The sequence below is a fragment of the Alosa alosa genome, chromosome 2 (assembly GCF_017589495.1).
Source record: "Alosa alosa isolate M-15738 ecotype Scorff River chromosome 2, AALO_Geno_1.1, whole genome shotgun sequence".
NCBI classification, from domain to species: Eukaryota; Metazoa; Chordata; class Actinopteri; order Clupeiformes; family Clupeidae; genus Alosa; species Alosa alosa.
Genome location: NC_063190.1, coordinates 30493012 through 30512010, shown reverse-complemented (window position 1 = coordinate 30512010; position 18999 = coordinate 30493012). Strand labels below are relative to the sequence as shown.

The 18999-nt window shown below is 46.6% G+C and overlaps 1 protein-coding gene across 12 annotated transcripts in view; it reads left to right on the top strand.

Moving 5' to 3' along the window:
* The window catches only part of LOC125287318 (actin-binding LIM protein 3-like), a 58298-nt gene that overhangs the window by 11178 nt on the left and 28121 nt on the right, over positions 1-18999 (top strand). For 11 of the 12 annotated variants that reach the window (XM_048233065.1, XM_048233036.1, XM_048233055.1 and 8 more), the window contains exons 2-3: positions 1101-1271; positions 18378-18561. In XM_048233065.1, coding sequence (XP_048089022.1) covers positions 1101-1271; positions 18378-18561 — 355 coding nt within the window. The remainder of the gene's footprint in view (positions 1-1100; positions 1272-18377; positions 18562-18999) is intronic. The other variant, XM_048232968.1, reaches the window with a different exon arrangement.

Below are 18999 nucleotides of genomic sequence, written 5' to 3'. Positions count from 1 at the left end.
GTCTCTAACAAAGCATAAAATCAAAACCGCTGAAGAGAATACAAGTTGTCTTTCCCCCTTTTTGGGGTGACTGCGGGCAAGACACTTGCTGTCTGATTAACTAGCGCAGTGCAAATGCGACTATGCATAAACAATAATTTGCCGTCCGCAGCCCCCATCTCGGAGTGCCTCATATGCTCTGGTCACATATCATGCTCTTTGGGTTTAACTCACAGATGTTGCCCGTGCAAATAAAATGGATTAGAGGAACCCATGCTGGCCGTGGAAGGGTTGCGTCTGTGTGTTGGTGTCGTTGCGGGGCGCCTTGCCCTTCTCTCGTCCGTCTGCGGGCCCATGGTGTGCCTGGCCCCCTGCCCTGGGGTATGCTCTCCACACATTGCCCCTCAGGGCCGTTTGTGGTCGCAGATGTTTCTAGAATTGTGCGGAGAGGGGGGTGGCAGCTGTAGCATGTTAATTTCAGTGGCAGCGGCTGGAGCGAAAGAGGTGGCCGCATCCGTGATGTGGAGCACCCTGACAACCATACCAGCACCTGGCATATCATGGCGATGAGTGTACTTGCTGTCCTTTCTCATGGAGAGTGGATTAATGGCAGAGGTATCATTGTATTGTCTTCCTTTTCAGGGTGGACATTGTCTGTATAGTTTTGGGGTTCTTCCCATTGAAAAGTGCCTTGCTGCACTAAAAACGCATGAATAGCCTTGTCCAGTCACAGTGCCTTGAGATACTTTGTGGTTGAATAGACTAAGGTCTGACAGCTGGTTGCAGTTCCTCCTCAGTGTACCATGCTCGGTATGTGCACAATCACCTGGAAGCTCGATCTTTTGATTGTTGGAGTCACGGGTGGCATGTGGGTTTATTTTCTCCTGTTCCCCTGTTTCCCTTAGCTGTTTATTCTCTGTGAAGAACAAGTTGGTGAGACGCTTTAATGTACAATGTTTTCCTCTCCAAGGATCGCGATTGCTTTTAAATTTGAATGAAGCTGAAAGTCACGAATGAGCTTCTTTGGCTGCGTGTGATGGATGATGGTGTATTATTTATGGGGTGTGACGTGAGTGAGTTGGTTACCCATGTCTGTGTGTGTGTGTGTGTCTTCTCTCCAGCAGGTCCTTACCAGCCTGGCTCCTACAGCAGCAGCAGTGGCAGCAGTGGGGGCGGTCGAGGCCATGGCTCCTCATCGACCATCCACTGCCAACGCTGCAGGGACGTCTGCAAGGGCGAGGTAGTGCGCGTCCAGAACGTCCACTTCCACGTTAAGTGCTTCACATGTCAAGGTAGGTTGGCTCTGAGAAACTGGGATGCATGGGGTCTGATCCAGCATTAGCAGCATGGAGCATCCAGAAATGTTGTGATCACTGGCTGATGTCAGTAGCAGCATCAATGCTCCTCCGGTCCCACAGAGTGACTCCATCTCTGCTAGACAGAACACTGGGACAGACAAGCAGTAACCCACACCGTCCAAACAGAGTAGCATCAGCCTGCTTCCTCTGACATTCGGCCCCCCAAAAAGGTTGCCTCTCAGAACACACTCTTGAATTGTACGCAGTCTTATTCTAACAGGAATGTAAGAGTTTCACGCTGGAATTTTTGCTTTTGTTTACAAGCACACAATTTGCTTTTGCACATGACAGCTAAACTTGCATTCTTGTTATTGCACAGAATGCATTTTGAAGGATGAAAAAAAGACCATAGGCTTGTCATCTTTTTGCAATGGTTTGCATCCACTTTGTAGGGTTAGATGTCACAAATACCTGGACCCAGCACTAGTCTATGAGCCCAGGGATGACTGTGAGGAGAGGAGACTGGTTGGCCACTTAGCCCTCTTTTGTCTGCCTCCAAACTGGTGCGGCTCACGTGGCCATGTTTATTATGCAAGCTGTTGCTGTGGTAACCATGTTAAGGGGCAACCTGCCTTGAATGGTGGTTACACTCAGTGAGCAACAGCCAATAGGAAGCCTCTCCACAAGCCCTGAAGCACAGTAATAGGTGGGCTTTTTCTCTCCATCGTTCTCATTCTCTCTCTCCCTCTATTTCTGTCCTTATCATTTCATCTCTCTCTCTCTCTATCCCCCCTCTCCATCTCCCTCTCTCCTGCTTATCCTTAGACTTGCACATGCTGATAGGCTGTAGTTATTTCTCATAATCTGGAATTTAGTTTAGTTATTTATTATATCTGGAAAGAAAAAGAATATGGCTATGAAGTGGTGACCTTGAGCATCAGATATCCTCCTTCCAGGAGGAATACATCTATGTTAGCTTCTAGAATTGGTGCCAAATGCAAGTGATTGAAATAAGCCCTTATCACAGGCTGCAGTGATGTGTGCAGTAATGTGGTGGAGTAGCAAACAGTTTAGACCATTATACATACTTCTGACCTACCTGCCCCCCCTGGTCTCTGTTAAGAGCTGCCTACAGAGCTAAATGTGGCCTGTGCTACAGGCCCTGTGTGTGTGTATATATGTGTGTGTGTGTGTGTGTGTGTGTGTGTTCAGGGTGGAGGGGGGGGGCGTATTGTGTTTGTGTGTGTGAGTGTGATGATTCAGTTTGTCTGCCTCTTACAACAGATGTACTCCTCCACCCATGTCCCTGGGCAGGTCATTCCAGAAATATCTGTCTGACATGCACCTACTTACCTGTAATTCTTATGGTGCTCTCATGCACTTACTTACCTGTAATTCTTATGGTGCTCTCATGCACCTACTCACCTGTGATTCTTATGGTGCTCTCATGCACCTACTCAGCTGTGATTCTTATGGTGCTCTCATGCACCTACTCACCTGTGATTCTCATGCACCTACTCACCTGTGATTCTTATGGTCCTCACAGCTCTGTCTCTGTGCAGCTCAGGCCTTTGTTTTCACCCCTCTGCCGCATTTTTGAACTCATGCAGTGGAAGCTACTCTGCACAAAGCTCATATGGAGAAACATGTCACTATTTCACTACCCAATCCCACCCCCCTGTGCCCCTCAACTGGTGGCATGTTGGGATTTGGAGCCAGTTGCTTTGAAGAGGAGCATTAGTTGTTTATACCCCCCACACACACACACCACCAATACATGTATTTGAGAGATGGTGGCGCCACGCTGCAGGGCCCCGAGAGGTGAGTGGACGCCCGCTCCATGCCAAGATGCCAATAAAGAATGTGTGGAGCGAGGCCCCCTGCCCAGCCGGGCATGAAATCATTTTCCCCTCCCGAAAACAAAAAGCCATTGATTGGGTCACGTGGCTGCCAAACATGTGTTTGTTCCACATGAGACGGACAAGGGGAGGGGAAAACACAGAGGAATTCAATTTCAGCGAGTTGCCCTGAGAACTGGGTGAGAACGCAGTCAGAGGGGACCTTCCATCACCCCCAGCTGTGTGTGCCTATGCTAAGCATTAGCTCCTTTTACAGTAGCAGCAAACATTCAATAATAGATCAGCTAATGCATGTTAGACATGGAGTGCATCCAATGCAAATCCTCGGATGCGTTCTGACTGTGGAGGGAGCTATCTAAAATCAACTTTCCGACTGCATTTAATGATTTAATTGTAATTGGGTAGAATCTTAGGTTATCATATTGCTTGGTGTGATATTTTTTTTCTGTGGAACTTAGATTTTCCAATACTGCACCACCTGTTTCCAGCAAAACACGAGCAATTGATCAAGTAATGCGTATGTGCACGTCAATATGTGTGTGTGCAAAGACTCTCCAGCAGTGTATTTATCATGTTAGCATGAATTCCATTACTTGCCGCTCAGTGCGTCAGCCTTCTGTGCAGTCTCTGCACGGGTGAAGGAAAGTGTCCAAGAAATGATTAACACTGCAATTATTTTTTAGAATAACTCTGCAAATTTCCTCTAGATTTCCTGTTGTACTAGCTGTGATTTATACATTTTGGACACCAGACGATGTTTTAATAGGCATGCTGTAATCACTTAATTATATCGATTTAGAAATGTTAGCTTAATTAAGGCTAATGACCTTCCCCCTGGAGTTAGGTTTCTGCTTTCACTGCACTTTCTCAAAGTTTAAGTGCAATAATAAATTAACTTGTCTGTTTCTGTATCCTCGGATGGTCTGTCCAGTTTTTACCCAGTGTGTGCACATCATTCCTTACTGATCAACACAGTGCACAACTGTTCGGACAACAAAGGCATCTTTTGTCGGACACAATGACGGAAACTTTAGCAAATGTGCTTGGCCGCTCTCCGGGTCCCCCGGGCGGCCAGCCGGCCTCGGGATGGGCCGACCGCATTCTCCGAGTGCACTGATGACAGAAACAATAGAGACGGGGAGGTCTGCAGAGTGGCAGCTTCAGCCATGGACACCCTCACTCTCCTATTGTGGACATGTCAGGGAGAGAGAGATGGGGGAGGAGAGGAGAGGAGAGGAGAGGAGAGGAGAAGAAGCTGGCCTGCTGAGTATCCCTCTCCTCTCGGAGGAGGTGGGGCAGGCTGCAACAGAGACCTCTCCCTCCCTCCCTCCCTCCCTTCATCCCTTCATCCCTTCATCCCTTGGTCCCTCAGGCTACGGGGCGGCAGCAGTGGAAGGCGTCTGTCCAGCTGTAAAAAAAAGAGAAAGAAAAAAAGAGAAAAGATAAATAAGCACAAGAGAGCCGAGGACTACTGAAATAGATCGCTGCAGCCTGTGGCTTGTGAATTTGGTCTACTTAAAACAGATTTCAAGCTCACACACAGAGTACAAAGACTACACAGACTTGCATTCCCCCAAGAAAACGACTTCCCCTCTCTTTCTCAGCCTTTCTATCTCTCTCTCTCTCTTATTTTCTCTCACCTCTGTTTATTTCTAGGCCTGTTTTCTTGATCTACCTTGAACACTCATCACTATTCCACACAAATGCTAAGATATTGTGAAGATAGCTCTAAAGATTGTGTCTTTTACATAGTTGACGACAATTAGAAATACAGCTCAGGGTGGTAGTGTTATAAGTGATTGTGTGAGACTTTATATTCTGGACAGCCACAAGAGAAGATTCATTCATTCATTCGTTCAGAGTAACAGACCAAGGTTCCCTATGTTTCGGTCCTATGCATAAGTACATAGATAGACGGAACATTTGTGTGAATCCTCTAGAGTTTATGTGTGCCCTGTGTCTGTTTCTGCAGTTAGTGAATCCTCTCGGAGGTAATTCCATGCTCTGCAGTTCAGTCTGCTTTGATTTGTCCAGTCTAGACGTCTGGGTATTAAGTATACCCTGTCAAGGGCTTGCCCCTGAAAATGGTGACCCTGTGATTTAACTCTATTTATGAAGATTAAACTTCTAATGTTACTGCTGCTGTTGCTGATTTTTTTAGTAAGAACCACAAATGGGGTACGGCTCTTCATTCCAGACAGATTGTTTTAATTCAGTGTACTGCCTCGACTGGGAAATGAGGTTTAATGTTTTTCTCTCTGGAATTTTATAGTATATCCCAAGTAGTGCTACAGCGCTAAATCATATAGTAACATTGCACGCTAAGCATTATAAACTCCTCCATCTGCCAACCATTAGTAGCTACCATATCACTCACTTTACACTTTGATTCCTTGGTCTCTTCAAAGGTCAGATGCATATGATGTGGCCTGAGCTTGATACGGCCTTCATGCCGTAAAAAAAAAGCGTGTTTATCAGCTTGGAAAACAAATACAGGAAATGCATAAATAAGTTATTAGAACTGCCTACTATGGTCGAGCAAGAAGGAGAATGTCTCCGACGAGTGTTTCTATCTGTAGTGTTAATTTAGTGATACATTATCTTGCCTATTTGTAATGAGAGAGAGATTAGTCTCTTGTGTTGTTGTAAGGGAGGTCATCGTGGTTATGAGAATATGATAGTGACGTCAAGTCGGGTACCTTGGGACACAAGATTTCCGCATGAGCCTTTAAGCAAAAAATCTGACCTGACTTTGTGTTCAAATAATTTCTCCTCTTATCGGAGATCGGAATTTCCGAGGGCATGTCTGTAAACATGCCTTGTGTCTCTGTAGCTTTTGGTGCTGCTAACTGGGGAGGGTGTGAGAGTAGTTAAGTCACTGTTGGTTCTCCACTGCCTGAGCTGGTGTATTTCCCATCGGCTTTCCTCTGCTGTTATGGCCACAGGCCATGCTGAACCAGTTTCTAATTGCTAAGGTGCTGCTTTCTCTTACTCTACTGTTCCTGTCTTTTTTTCTCTTTTCTTGTTCTCTCTCTCACTTTCTGTTTTCCCTCACTGTCTATCCTCTGAGAATTGCTTTGCTAAATGCCTAATGCACTACGGCACCATAGCATCTCTTTTATCGGCCCGAAAAAGCTAAGAGCTAAGACTATTCTAGCGCCTAGTCTTAAGTGTGGCGGCCTACTCTGGCAGTATTAGGTGACAGTCAGACTGGATTTGCTTAAAGCTAAAGTAAAGCTCCAGCAAAACCACTACACACACACATTCTTCCCTCCTGTGCAGTGGAAAGAGTCTCTCGCTCTCCAGGTTTTCCACCACATCATTTACCCTCCTCCTGGCTGCCGCTCTTCCCACAAAATGAGAAAAGCACTGGGTATTCCAAAGAGATCCTGTACCAAATTGTTCCGGCATGTTCCTTCTTTCTCTTGCCTTTGTTCTCTCTCTCTCTCTCTCTCGTTCTCTCTCTCTCACATACTGCCATTTTTCTTCCTTTGAGTGTAGGTGCCGGTCGAATGTGGATTGTTTGTTAATGTGGCATTTCTTTTCCCGGTCTTTTGTTTTCTTGTCCTTTGAGAGAGAACATTCCCTTTGTGGAGCTACACACAAACAGACAGTCTGTTTAATGATGCAGGATGACTGTGTTATTCTCTGTAACCCACCTGGCCATTCCAGGTGGAAATACAGACAGCAGAACTGATATTGTCAGTTTCCATCTATCTAAATGATAGAAATGATTTCCATAGTGCTGAAAAAATACTGTAACCCGTGCAGATAAAAATAGCTCATCCTAGATATGGATCTTAGTTTATGTTGATATGTTTGCAATAGATTCCTATAACACAGTCTGTGCTCCCTTCAGTAGTATTCCATAATGGTCGGAGCCCACTGCAGGGGTAGGAAGATTAATCTCAACGTTCAAAACTCATCAATCTGCTTATGTGATCAGCTTTGGCCCTGTACTCTGACTCCTGTAAATAATAGTTTACCCAAGCTATTTAATATGGGGGGAGCCATTTGCAGGACGAGGTTGCCTCAGAGCACAGTGATTAAAAGCAGACTCAAGCGGTTTATGTCGGGCTAACGGTGGCAGGCTCAAAGGGGGAGCTGCCGGGGGTGCTCTGAGTTATGGCTGCTCTGGAAACTTCCAGAAGGAAGGGGAAAAAACAAGCCACTTTTCTGTTTTTGGGTGGCTTGGTGCTGAGAGGCGTTTGGCTCTTGGAGGAATGCTGCAAGTAGGGCTGTGGTATGTGAGAATGTGTGAGAGAGTGCTCCATAGTGGATTCACAGAAGAGCCAGGGTCTGGATGTGGCCTGCGTGGGGTTTAGGGAGGCATGTGGGGAGTGTTGGGGGGTTGGGTGGGCTTGTGGGGGTCACCCTGTCAGCTCCTGTGGTGACCTCAGCAGGTGGGTCCTGCACGGAAAGCAGCTGTCCAAAGGCCTTTACCCCTGCCACAGCACCTCCATACACATATACCCATACAAGCATGGACACATTTAGATCTCAATTGGAGCTCCAGGCTACAGTTGTTTGAAAGTGAGATAAGCTGTGTGTGACCTCAAAAAGACATCCACAACTGCAACCTTGTATTCCTTAATGGGAGGCAGGGAGAATGTATGGGTGGGGAAGGAACCAACCCTAGTTGTGTGTTTTTATAGAGAGAGAGAGCGTGTGGAGGGAGGGGAGAAAGGTGGATAATGTTACTGTTCCCATGGTAACGTCATGGTCTTGTATTTCTCCTTATCATGGAGCCGGCCTGGGCGTCTTTCACGCTAGTGCACCAGTGTAGCCTGGGCGTCTTTCACGCTAGTGCACCAGTGTAGCCTGGGCGTCTTTCACGCTACTGCTCCAGTGTAGCCTGGGCGTCTTTCACGCTAGTGCACCAGTGTAGCCTGGGCGTCTTTCACGCTAGTGCACCAGTGTAGCCTGGGCGTCTTTCACGCTAGTGCACCAGTGTAACCTGGGCGTCTTTCACGCTAGTGCACCAGTGTAGCCTGGGCGTCTTTCATGCTAGTGCACCAGTGTAGCCATGAGAAGTGAAATATCTGGAGGTGGTGGTGGAGACAGTAGCTGTGATGGTGGTGGTGATGGTGAGGGTGGTGGTGGTGGGGGTGGTGGTGATGGTGGTGCTGGTGGTGGTGATGGTGGGGGGTGGTGGTGGTGGTGAGGGGGGTGGTGGTGGTGATGGTGGTGATGGTGATGTTGGTGGTGGTGGTGGTGATGGTGATGGTGGTGGTGGTGATGGTGGTAGTGGTGGTGGTGATGGTAGTGGTGGTGGTGGTGGTGGTGATGGTGATGGTGGTGGTGGTGGTGGGTGGTGGTGGCGGTGGTGGTGGTGTGGGGGTGGTGGTGGTGTTGGTGGTGGTGGTGGTGGTGGTGGTGGTGATGGTGATGTTGGTGGTGGTGGTGGTGGTGTGGGGTGGGTGGTGGTGGTGGTGGCGGTGGTGGTGGTGGGGGAGGGGGGTGGTGGTGGTGATGGTGATGTTGGTGGTGGTGGTGGTGGTGGTGGGGTGGTGATGGTGGTGCTGGTGGTGGTGAGGGGGGTGGTGGTGGTGAGGGTGATGGTGGTGGTGGTGGTGATGGTGATGTTGGTGGTGGTGGTGGTGGTGGTGATGGTGGTGATGGTGGTGATGGTGGTGGTGATGGTGGTGGTAGTGATGGTGGTGGTTGTAGTGATGGTGGTGCTGGTGGTGGGCTTGTGACAGGCTGAAGTAGTGCTTCACTCAGATTTGGGATTCGGGGAGGGACGGGATAATCCCTTTACTTTCCTGCACAGCGTGACCCACACCACACCGGATTAAGACACACTGTGTCCATTTTCACTCTCAGCCATCTGATAGATACAGAGCCAGCCGCCTGCCCTCAAAAATGAAAATCAGCAGTGAAGGTGAAAAACATTTTGAGGATTTAATCCTGTGTGACTTTAGTCCTTATTTGAGTTGTGTGATATGTCTGTCATCTGTCTGTGAAGGCCACGCCCACAAATACTTTGGAATGTTGAGTCGTGTTGCTGTGCTAATACTATAATTGTCCTTTGGCTAATCTGAAGATCTCATTCCCGCTAATGGAATGGCAGCATGTTAACTCAAAGTGAGTTTCCAGACCCTTCAGCTGAGGGGGACGGCAGGGAGGAGTCTGGCAGCCACGCAGACGTGCTAATAGGACAGTCAGTCTAGTAAACACTGCTGGAGTTGAAACGGCTGAGGAAAGACGATGAGTGATGCGTTATATTTCAGCTTGGTCCAGCAGACAGCTGAGATGCACTTGGCTATAGAGAGGTCAGAGGTGACGACTGAAGGTCATGGGGCTAACGAAACTAGGTTGAGGGCTCACGCTGTGCACGTGCGTCCATGACTGCTAATCATGAAGCCCGGTAAACCGTGTGACACTCGAATTCCTCGAATTTGAATTCCTTGCGGTCGATTTCTGCTGACCTGCCTCAGCGAGCGAGACCGAGGTGGGATTGAGTGCATTGACTTCATCACTTTTCCAATGGTGGTGGCAGACTGCTGTCTTGTGGATACTCATGTATAAGCAATGGGAGCTTGTGTCAGTCTGCCCACAGATATCTGTAATCAGTCCATGTAGTTGCCATTATTAATGATCCTGATGGAGGATGGAGTTAAAATGGGAAATCTTCCAAAGCATGCCAGCATCTCTCTCACATAACCTCTCCCCTCACAGTTCCTATCATAGACCTACACCATCTTATATAGTATGTGGATAATTTTATCCTACTTTCACCCCTGGGACAGATCTATTGTATTGTCATATCATCCTTTTGCAGTAATGTCACATGTATGCAAGGTTATATATGTACACGTAGGCTAGCTTCCTGCAGAAGCTTTGACCTTGCCACATACCTTGGCATTGTGGTGCTGCAGTTTCAGAAAATACTGGTCATTTATCCTTCAAGGGTGTGGACAAGGACTTGCAATAAACACCTGACTATTCTTTATGAGTTCAGAGTTTCAGCAGTCTGGAGGATGTTGAACTTATTTAATAGCATGCAGTAAGTATGGGTGCAGAGTTGTGCATATGGACAAGGTATTAAGTCAGTGATTTCCCCAAAACATTCTTCTAAATATCCAATTGAAAGGGTCGTAACTTCTTTAGACATTGCAGTGCATGATGTTTTTCAAAAATCTTACCCTTCTTTATTTTGAACACAATTGAATAAAATTAGGTGATTTAAAACGTTTTTATTGTTTTAATTATCTGGATAAAAAGTGAACATTTACAGTGTGCTGTGGGTTTTTTATTAAAAGACTTTCAAGTTGGTTCATATTTGAGTCTCTTGAGAATGTATTTGGGTTTGGCTGTTGTTCCCCTTATATTATATCCCCTTATATTTCCCCCCTTATAATGGGCTAGTTGTTTGGTTCGTCACTCTCCCTAGTTTTAAGGTGGTGATACATAGTTCAACTTTTTTAACAATGTTGCTGGGTAACCACATAACCGGTTCCATGTGTTTTGATTGGATGATCATACCAATTTGCCTACTGATAATGAAAGTTCTCAAAAAATAGATGTTGCTCAACATCAATAGGAATGTACCAGAACAACAACACTCAGGGAGATGGCCCAGCAACATTGCTCATAAAGTTGCCTTGAGTATAATCACATTTAGAGTGAACTGATGAGCTGTAGTACAGCATTGGCCATATTGAATAATGAATATAATGGAACTTTTGTGTGAAGTAGTAGGAGTACTTTGAAAAGCACAATGCAAACACACATACAGTATAGTTTGATGACAATTAATAAGCCAGAAGACTGGCCTGCCCCTGTGGTCTGGAAACAATGATCCATTTTGGTATTGTAAGAATGTAAGACTTTGTACCAGGGTAGAGAAGTGTACTGCCTCCTCTGGGTACAGGGTTTCCTAGAGTGAAACCCAGGCTGTGTGCTGAGCAGTGTGAGATCAAAGAAAGAAAAAGTATACACATAATTCACACACACAAACACACTCTCTCTCTCTCTCTCTCGCTCTCTCTCTCTCTCTCTCTCTCAAGCACTGATCATGGAATGGGCCAGACAGGAGCTGGAGGCTAGTCCTCGGGGGGCACAGGATGGTGCTGTGCTGGTGTGGCCTGGAGCACGTGTAGCACTTAGAGGGGAAAAGGTTGCGCTGGCATTTAGAATTTGGAGGCGGCGTGGTGTGGTGTGGTGTGGTGTGGTGGGAGCAGCAGAATAATGCAGGAGGAAGTTGAGATGTGCACGACTCCTCACACTGCAGAACAAAACGGTAAAAACAGCATCTGGGGGAGTCACGCAGAGTGCATGCTGATAGCACTGCTCCCAGTCACATGCTGTGTGTTATCTGTACTGCTAGAGTGACACCATTGTCCGGAACCAAATTTCTTATGTGTTCTAACTCACCTGGCCAAATAAACATGATTCTGATTCTGGGTCTGGGTCTGGTTCTGCACTAAGGGCTGGAGGTGCTCCTGTTGTTTCAGTACAGCTACTGTACTCTCTCAGTAAGCACTCTCTGTACCACCCTCAGTTCATCTACTTTATTACTGCCTGTCTCTATTTGACTTTTCTTAGCTGTATTGTACTCCATATCCATAGCATCTTCCCATTTCCTCACTTACATCAGAGCACTTGACCATTTGTGCGTTGTTAGTGTAACCGAGGTCGTAATTCGTCCGCTGCTCACGGCCCTCGAACCCGCACACCTCCACGCACACCGGCATGGGAGTTGAACGCTCTAACCACTGAGCTAAAAGCCCAGGCTTCCAACTCAGCAGTTAGAAGCGTTCTTAAGGTTAGGGGTGTGAGGATTTACACAGGCATCTACTGTAGCATGCTAGCTCAGTTCGCCTCTGTTACAATAGTTTGCACATGTATTCTTTAAAAGTATGAATGGGTCTCTCTGGAGAGAGTGGTTTTAAATGATGACTTTTCAAGTTTGTGTTCTAATCCCGCTTGTGCCACATGAGGTATTATGGAAACCAAGGAGTGAGGTGCTGTCTGCAGTGAATGCAGAGTGATTCCAAATACCGGTAGTTTAATATTTAAATACCAGTCCTGTTGAACCAGCTCACTTCTACTCCTCCCACACACACACACACACACACACACACACACACACACACACACACACACACCATCTATTTATCTGTCTATCTACCTGTTACTATCTATCTATTCTTTTCTTTTTTATACCCGCCCAGGGGGCGTGTTGTCTTAAGTATTTAGCTTGAGTGTTTTGCCTTCCTCCTAATAAAACTCTATTGATTGGTCCGTTAGAAGCAGCTTCTGGGATGCTATGGCACTTTACTCCCTCTGCAGCTTATTATATTCCAGCTTGCAGTGTAGTGACTGTGAACAGCTAGAAAGCCAAGCTAGAGCTATATGCTTAGTCAGTGTTATTACTGCAATATCACTTAAAAGTTTAATCATTCAAAATTGTATTACCTTATGGTACTTGCATTCTTTCTAAGTTGAACAGTAGGATATTTGTTCAGTTAGGTTTACTATATTGACAAATACTGACCCCCAGTCTGATCTCAGTCAGAACTGTGCTGTTCTGTGGTTCTCTTCAAAGTACCTCAAGGATGTTTATTGGACTCAAGTGACGTGTCATTTTTAGCCAGGTCATAGTTTTTATTTTCTTCTTCTTTGGAAGCTCTTACATGATTGTGGCAGTGTGCTTTTGATCGCCATCATGCTGGAATATTCCTCTTCTACCAAGCTTCTGGAGACTGGGACTGATCTTTTCAGCCAGTATTTTGCTATATCTCCAGGCCTTTGTGGTGTCATCTGTAAATGTCAGCCTTTTGCACTCATGCAGCCCCGTATCATCCCCCTCCCACGTCCACACTTCACTGTCAGGACTCGCTGTGCTAGCCCTGTCCAGGTTCACACCAACATGACACACTGGGCCCCGTCTGAGCATGTCAGGACTCGCTGTGCTAGCCCTGTCCAGGTTCACACCAACATGACACACTAGACCCCATCTGAGCCAAACACGACTTCATCACAACACTGCAAGAGTGAACTTTGAACATGAGCATGAGAAGAATCTGAGATTATATGTTGGGAGCCTACTGTATGCTCAGATGAGACCAAGATCAATTTGTTTTGCTTTGTATTTTCCTTGTTACTAATATCCAGTCGTGCCAAATGAGCTGTTTTTGGGGTATGTCGGATGTTAGCCAGGGTCTTTCTCAGTTGCCACGCATGCCCACTGTGTTCAGTGCTCTGTGGATATCTTTCCCGATGCTGAAAGGAGCATATAATGCATGCTAATGTTAATGACCAGTACTTGCCCTCACACTTAATGAAATTAAATCATGGTAAGAAAGGAAGCAGCAGTACTTAAAGAGGCCTGTGTGTGTGTGTGTGCGCGTGCACGTGTGAAATTTGGTCTCTGCATTTATCCCAATCCATGAATTAGTGAAACACGCTCAGCACACATTGAACACACATTGTGTGTGTGTGTGTGTGTGTGTGTGTTTGTTTGTGTGTGTGTGTGTGTGTGTGTGTGCGTACATGTTTGTGCATGTACTGAATGCGTATGTGATATATGATTGTCTAGAGACAGGCGCTGGTGAGTTGTGCCAGCCTTATGGATGTTTCATTAGGCCATTATGAGAATGGTAGCACTCAGCTGAAACAGAGAGACAGAGAGAGGGAGGAAGTCATGTGAGGAGAGTGGGACCACGGCCATGAAACACATTTAATAGGTGGCTGCTCCAACACAGAGCAATCACACACACTCTCACACACACACACACACACACACACACACACACACATACTCACATGCATGCATCCGTGCACATCAGTTACACACTACACGCTGTCCACTCAGAAGTTAAATCATTTCTGCTCAGATATTCCCAATGCATAGGCGCCATTTACTGTAAAAGAAATAGTCTGTGGCTGTCAGTCAACTTGAATGTTATTCCATCTTGAATGCATTGTGTGATTGTTGGCAGATGGTGCTTGTGTCTTTTGTATTGTGCACAGTGTTTGAAGTGTTCCGTACATGCACTGATATATTCCACCAGAGAAGACTGGGCATAGCAGGTGATCATTAATAATGCATGTGTGCCTAAAAGTCTGCTTTTCAATGTATTTTGCCAAAAAAATGCTCTAATACTTTTACAGCACTAATGAATATAAGGCACAGATGTGGTGGGCAGCCCAGTCTTGCCTGCCGAGCCTCCTTTTGTGAGCTGCACATCTTTCACCAGAGCCCAAAACTCAAATAGCAGGATGTTTGTCACACTTTCCCTCTCCCACCCTCCATCTCTCTTTTCTCTCTCTCTCTCTCTCTCTCTCTCTCTCTCATTCCAACTCTCTTTGTATGTGAGTACACGATTCTCTCTTTCTCTCTCTCACTCGCTCGCTCTCCATCCCTCTCTCTCTCAAGTCTCTCTGTATGTCTCTAGGCATCTCTTTCTTATTCTATCTGTCTGCCTGTCTCTTTTCTTTCTCTCTCTCTATCTCTCTCTATCTCTCTCTATCCCTCTCTGGGTTTCAGTAAGCTCTGGCTTGCTTGTGTCTGCTGTTACACTCTCTGAAAAGCAGCAGCCGATAAGAGGGGAATTGCACGGCACGTCATTAACTGGGAACTGGGGTGGCTCGGAGGGAGGAATTGTGTGTGTGTGTGTGTGTGTGTGTGTGTGTGTGTGTGTGTGTGTGTGTGTGTGTGTGTGTGTGTGTGTGCGCGCGCGCTGCTGGTCAGTAGTCCCTGTAGAGAGGAATTTTAATTGTGTCTGTTGGCTGTTGATAAATACATAATAAAAGCCCCCACCCCCCCCCCCCCATCTCTGTGTTCCATCCCCCCGTCATGTCCTACCATGTCTCTGATTCAACATCAGTGGGCCAGGGCTGAGCTCCACACGCCCAGCCCAGCCCAGCCCAGCCCCGCGTTTTATTTATGGAGTCTGCTGCATTATTCATGAGCCCAGATAGTGAGGGTAAACTGTGGGGTGTGCAGATGTCAGCGCCACCGCCACTTGAAAGGCCTTTCTCCGGCCGGTGAATGGGACGGCACAATGCTGGGAGATCCGTCATGCCAGCACCACGCTCAGCGGGGTCTTAGGCTTCAGCACAGGACGCACACTTCTGCCCGTTGCCACAAAGACCAGCGGTGCGGTTTTGTGCTGGAAGGACGTGCAGCCGATGTCCTCTCGTCTCAGGCTTTGCCTCTACACCACCAAACCCCCCCCCACCCCGCTCCCCACCCCACAATCTCCACCAAAGTGAGAAAATAGCGCTAATTGAAGTGCTGGATCTATAATTATGCCTGAGTGAAGGGAGAAAAAAAGACTTTCACTGGCAGTTCGGCCTTTTCTTTTAATGCTCAAGATTGACTGGAATGGCTTTGACATTGTCAGTCGTGTGTGTGTGTGTGTAGTCGTGTGTGTGTGTGTGCGTGTGCTGTGCAAGGAGTGGATGTGTGTGTGTGTGTGGAATGCTAATGGGGCGTGAGAGAAGTGAGTGAGCGAGTGTGGCAGATGGATGCCAACGCAGGGCAAGGGGCACCATGCCAACCCTCTCTCAGCAGCAAGAGGAAGCACCGGGAGAGGGGGTAGGGCAGGGGCAGCACACATACTGTACATATGAGTGTGTGTGTGTGTGTGTGTGTGTGTGTGTGTGTGTGTGTGAGAGAGAGAGAGAGAGAGAGAGAGAGAGAATGTTTGCATGTGTGTGTGTGTGTGTGTGTGTGTGAGTATGTGTTATGTAAATTATTAATGTACTGTATATACAGTATATATTTATGTCAATTATTAAAGGGGATGATACATGGGCTTTTGATCAATGTTGCTAGGCAACCACATAACCGATTAAGTGCATTCTGATTGGTTGATCATGACAATTTGCCAATTAATGATTCAAAATTGTCACCCAATATCAAAGAGGGAATGTAGGGATTGGGAATTGTTGCCCAATATCAATACTCAGGAACATTGTCCGGCAGCATTGCACAAAAAGTTGCCTTGTGTATCATCAGCTTCAGGCCTAAGGTCGGAAAACAGGAAACACAACTAGTAAGGATTCTTTCATTATTTCATAGAGGGAATAAGTTATATGGGTAACCATAAAAGATCTCTATGAAATATCCCAAATTGTATTAAACTGAAACCTTAAGGGTTCTCAACAAGACGCTCAGGGTTCACGTGCAGTCTTCAAGAGTGCTCTGTGAGGCCAAGCTGAAGAGTTACCATCGTCCTAACCCAATACATAATATCATGTGGCATATACTGAGCTGATTCAAGGATTTTCATTGCTTGTGGGAACTACCCATCCCCAGACACAAACACACACATGCATGCAAACAAACTCACACACACACACACACACACACACACACACACACACACACATACAAACACACACATGCAGTATAGTGTATGTGAGACAAACTACTCAAACCAGCATTTTCTCTCCCACTCAGCTCTTGCGTCAGTTTCTCCCTACGACAGTAGAGATGAGAACAAGCCCCTGGTAAACAAACAACCCGTAGAGCCCAATGCACTGAGCCCTTGAGCTGAGCCTACCCACCTGTGCTCCCACCTGACCGGGGGACTCTGGCATGTTGCTGTGCACCGGTGTGGGGGTTGTGGTGGGGTGGGTGCGGGTTGGGGTGGGGTGGGTGGGGGTTGGGGGGTTGAGCATGTACATGCTGCAGCGTGTTGCTGCCAGCCGGCTGCATGAGACACGCAGTAAAGTGGATCATGTTTCACACCCAAGGGGAAGGCAAACGAGCAGGAGGAGAGGAGGGGGTGGGAGAGGAAGAGAGAGAGAGAGAGAGAGAGAGAGAGAGAGAGAGAGGAAGGAAGAGAGAGAGGAAGAGAGAGGAGGCGTTGGCCGTGTGGTCATGGATGACTTTTAGTGCTGCAGCAGTCTTATAAGAAACACACACACACACACACACACACACACACACACACACGTACACACACACATTGTTTTAACTAATTGTTTGTGATAGCTGCTCTCCACACTGTCTCAACAATGTGTGTGCTGCTGTAGATTACAGCGAGCTCTCACTGTCTCCTGTGAACATGTTTTGTGGTGTTAATGTTATTATGCAATGAGGATTTAGACAGTGTTCTGGGTCAACGAAGGTGCGATCACGACTTCCTGGGAGAGCGAGAAGTGACCCGACAGGGTTCACGCCTGCAGGCTGAGTCTGATAGTACATGGTTGCTGGAAAACAAAAAACAAACGAACAAGTGTATCATCACACATGTCTGTACAACTTACCTTCAGATTTTTGTTGACACTGACTCATTATCCAGCCATTTAATGTCTAGCTTTTATTCTAGAATTGAAATTCTTCTGGGAGTTACTCAAGAATTTTCGCTCTGTGTAATAAGTATAAGTATATATACCCCGTGAGGGAAATTTGGTCTCTGCATTTATCCCAATCCGTGAAACACACTCAGCACACAGTGAAGACACAGTGAGGTGAAGCACACACTAATCTCGGCGCAGTGAGCTGCCTGCAACAACAGCGGCGCTCGGGGAGCTGTTACAAGTCCGAAGCGCTAACCAGTAGGCCACAGCTGCCCCTAATGTCAGAAACCCTCTTGTTGAGTTACACAAATAATTTGTTGGCTGGTTTGTTAATGTTTTGTGACGAGCTAAGCTATTCATTCCATGTATTCACTACAGTTCCACTTGTTGTGAGTCCTGAATATTAAATATCATAAAATCTTCTCATTTTGTTTATCTGACAGCTTTTCAATGCCAACCGTTTTTGCAATGTGTGTCTCTCCTGAAGACAGATTGGCAGATCGTTTTAAATGGATCAGTTAACATTTCAGGGAAAAGGCTGAATGGGAGCTGGCAAATTGATCCAATCCACTCAGATAGATTTAAAGGCCATTCATTTAATGGGTTTACCTTAGATTTCCTTATAAATTATGCAGCGACATCAGCATGGCATTGCCTGCCACACACATACACCAAGCAATAAAGAAAATGCCTGTGTGTTGTTAAACATTAGTCCTACATTAGCTGCCTTTCAAACCCTCTTCAATACATTACAGGATGTAAGGCATTACCAAGACATATGCTGTATGTGGCATTCATCACTCAGTAGCATGGCTACTGTCATACAGTTCTCAATGTTTTTGTGTGGTTTCTTGGTACTATGACATTTGGAAATATTGTTTTTCATTTTGTGCCATTTTGTTTATTTCCACCCTGGCTCAGATATATTGCTTTTGCTGGAGGCCATTAACCATGTACGTCTCTGTATGTGTGCCTACAGTGTGCGGCTGCGATCTGGCGCGCTCCGGATTCTTCCAGAAGAGCGGCGAGTACATCTGCACGGAGGACTACCAGCGGCTATATGGCACGCAGTGCGACAGCTGTGGCGAGTTCATCACGGGAGAGGTGGTCTCAGCCCTGGGCCGAACCTACCACCCCAAGTGCTTTGTCTGCAGCCAGTGCAGGTACGCCACCATTATGAACAATCACTACAGCCCCTGTCCACACCCAAGGCCTCTACATCACCCTGATATGGAAACTTAAAAAGACATTTCATCTCATGCTCCACTACTTCAGAATTTGCTCATACTATGTGTACCAGAAGATGCGTACAAGATGCATAGATTGAAGATGTGCAGATGAGATACATAGATGTATAGAAGATGCATACAGTAGATACCTAGATGTATAGATAATGCATAGATACATAGATGCATAGATGATGCATAGATTGAAGATGTATAGAGACTGTGATAAGCTGCTGGGTCAGGATGAGAGGCCCATCTTTAGCTGCTGGACAGGTCTGGGCTCCATTACTGCCTGGTGCTAAGTGTGACACCAGGGGAAATGGGACAGCTCAGGCCAGCAGAGTTTACCTTGCTAGCACAGGGACATGCTCTCAT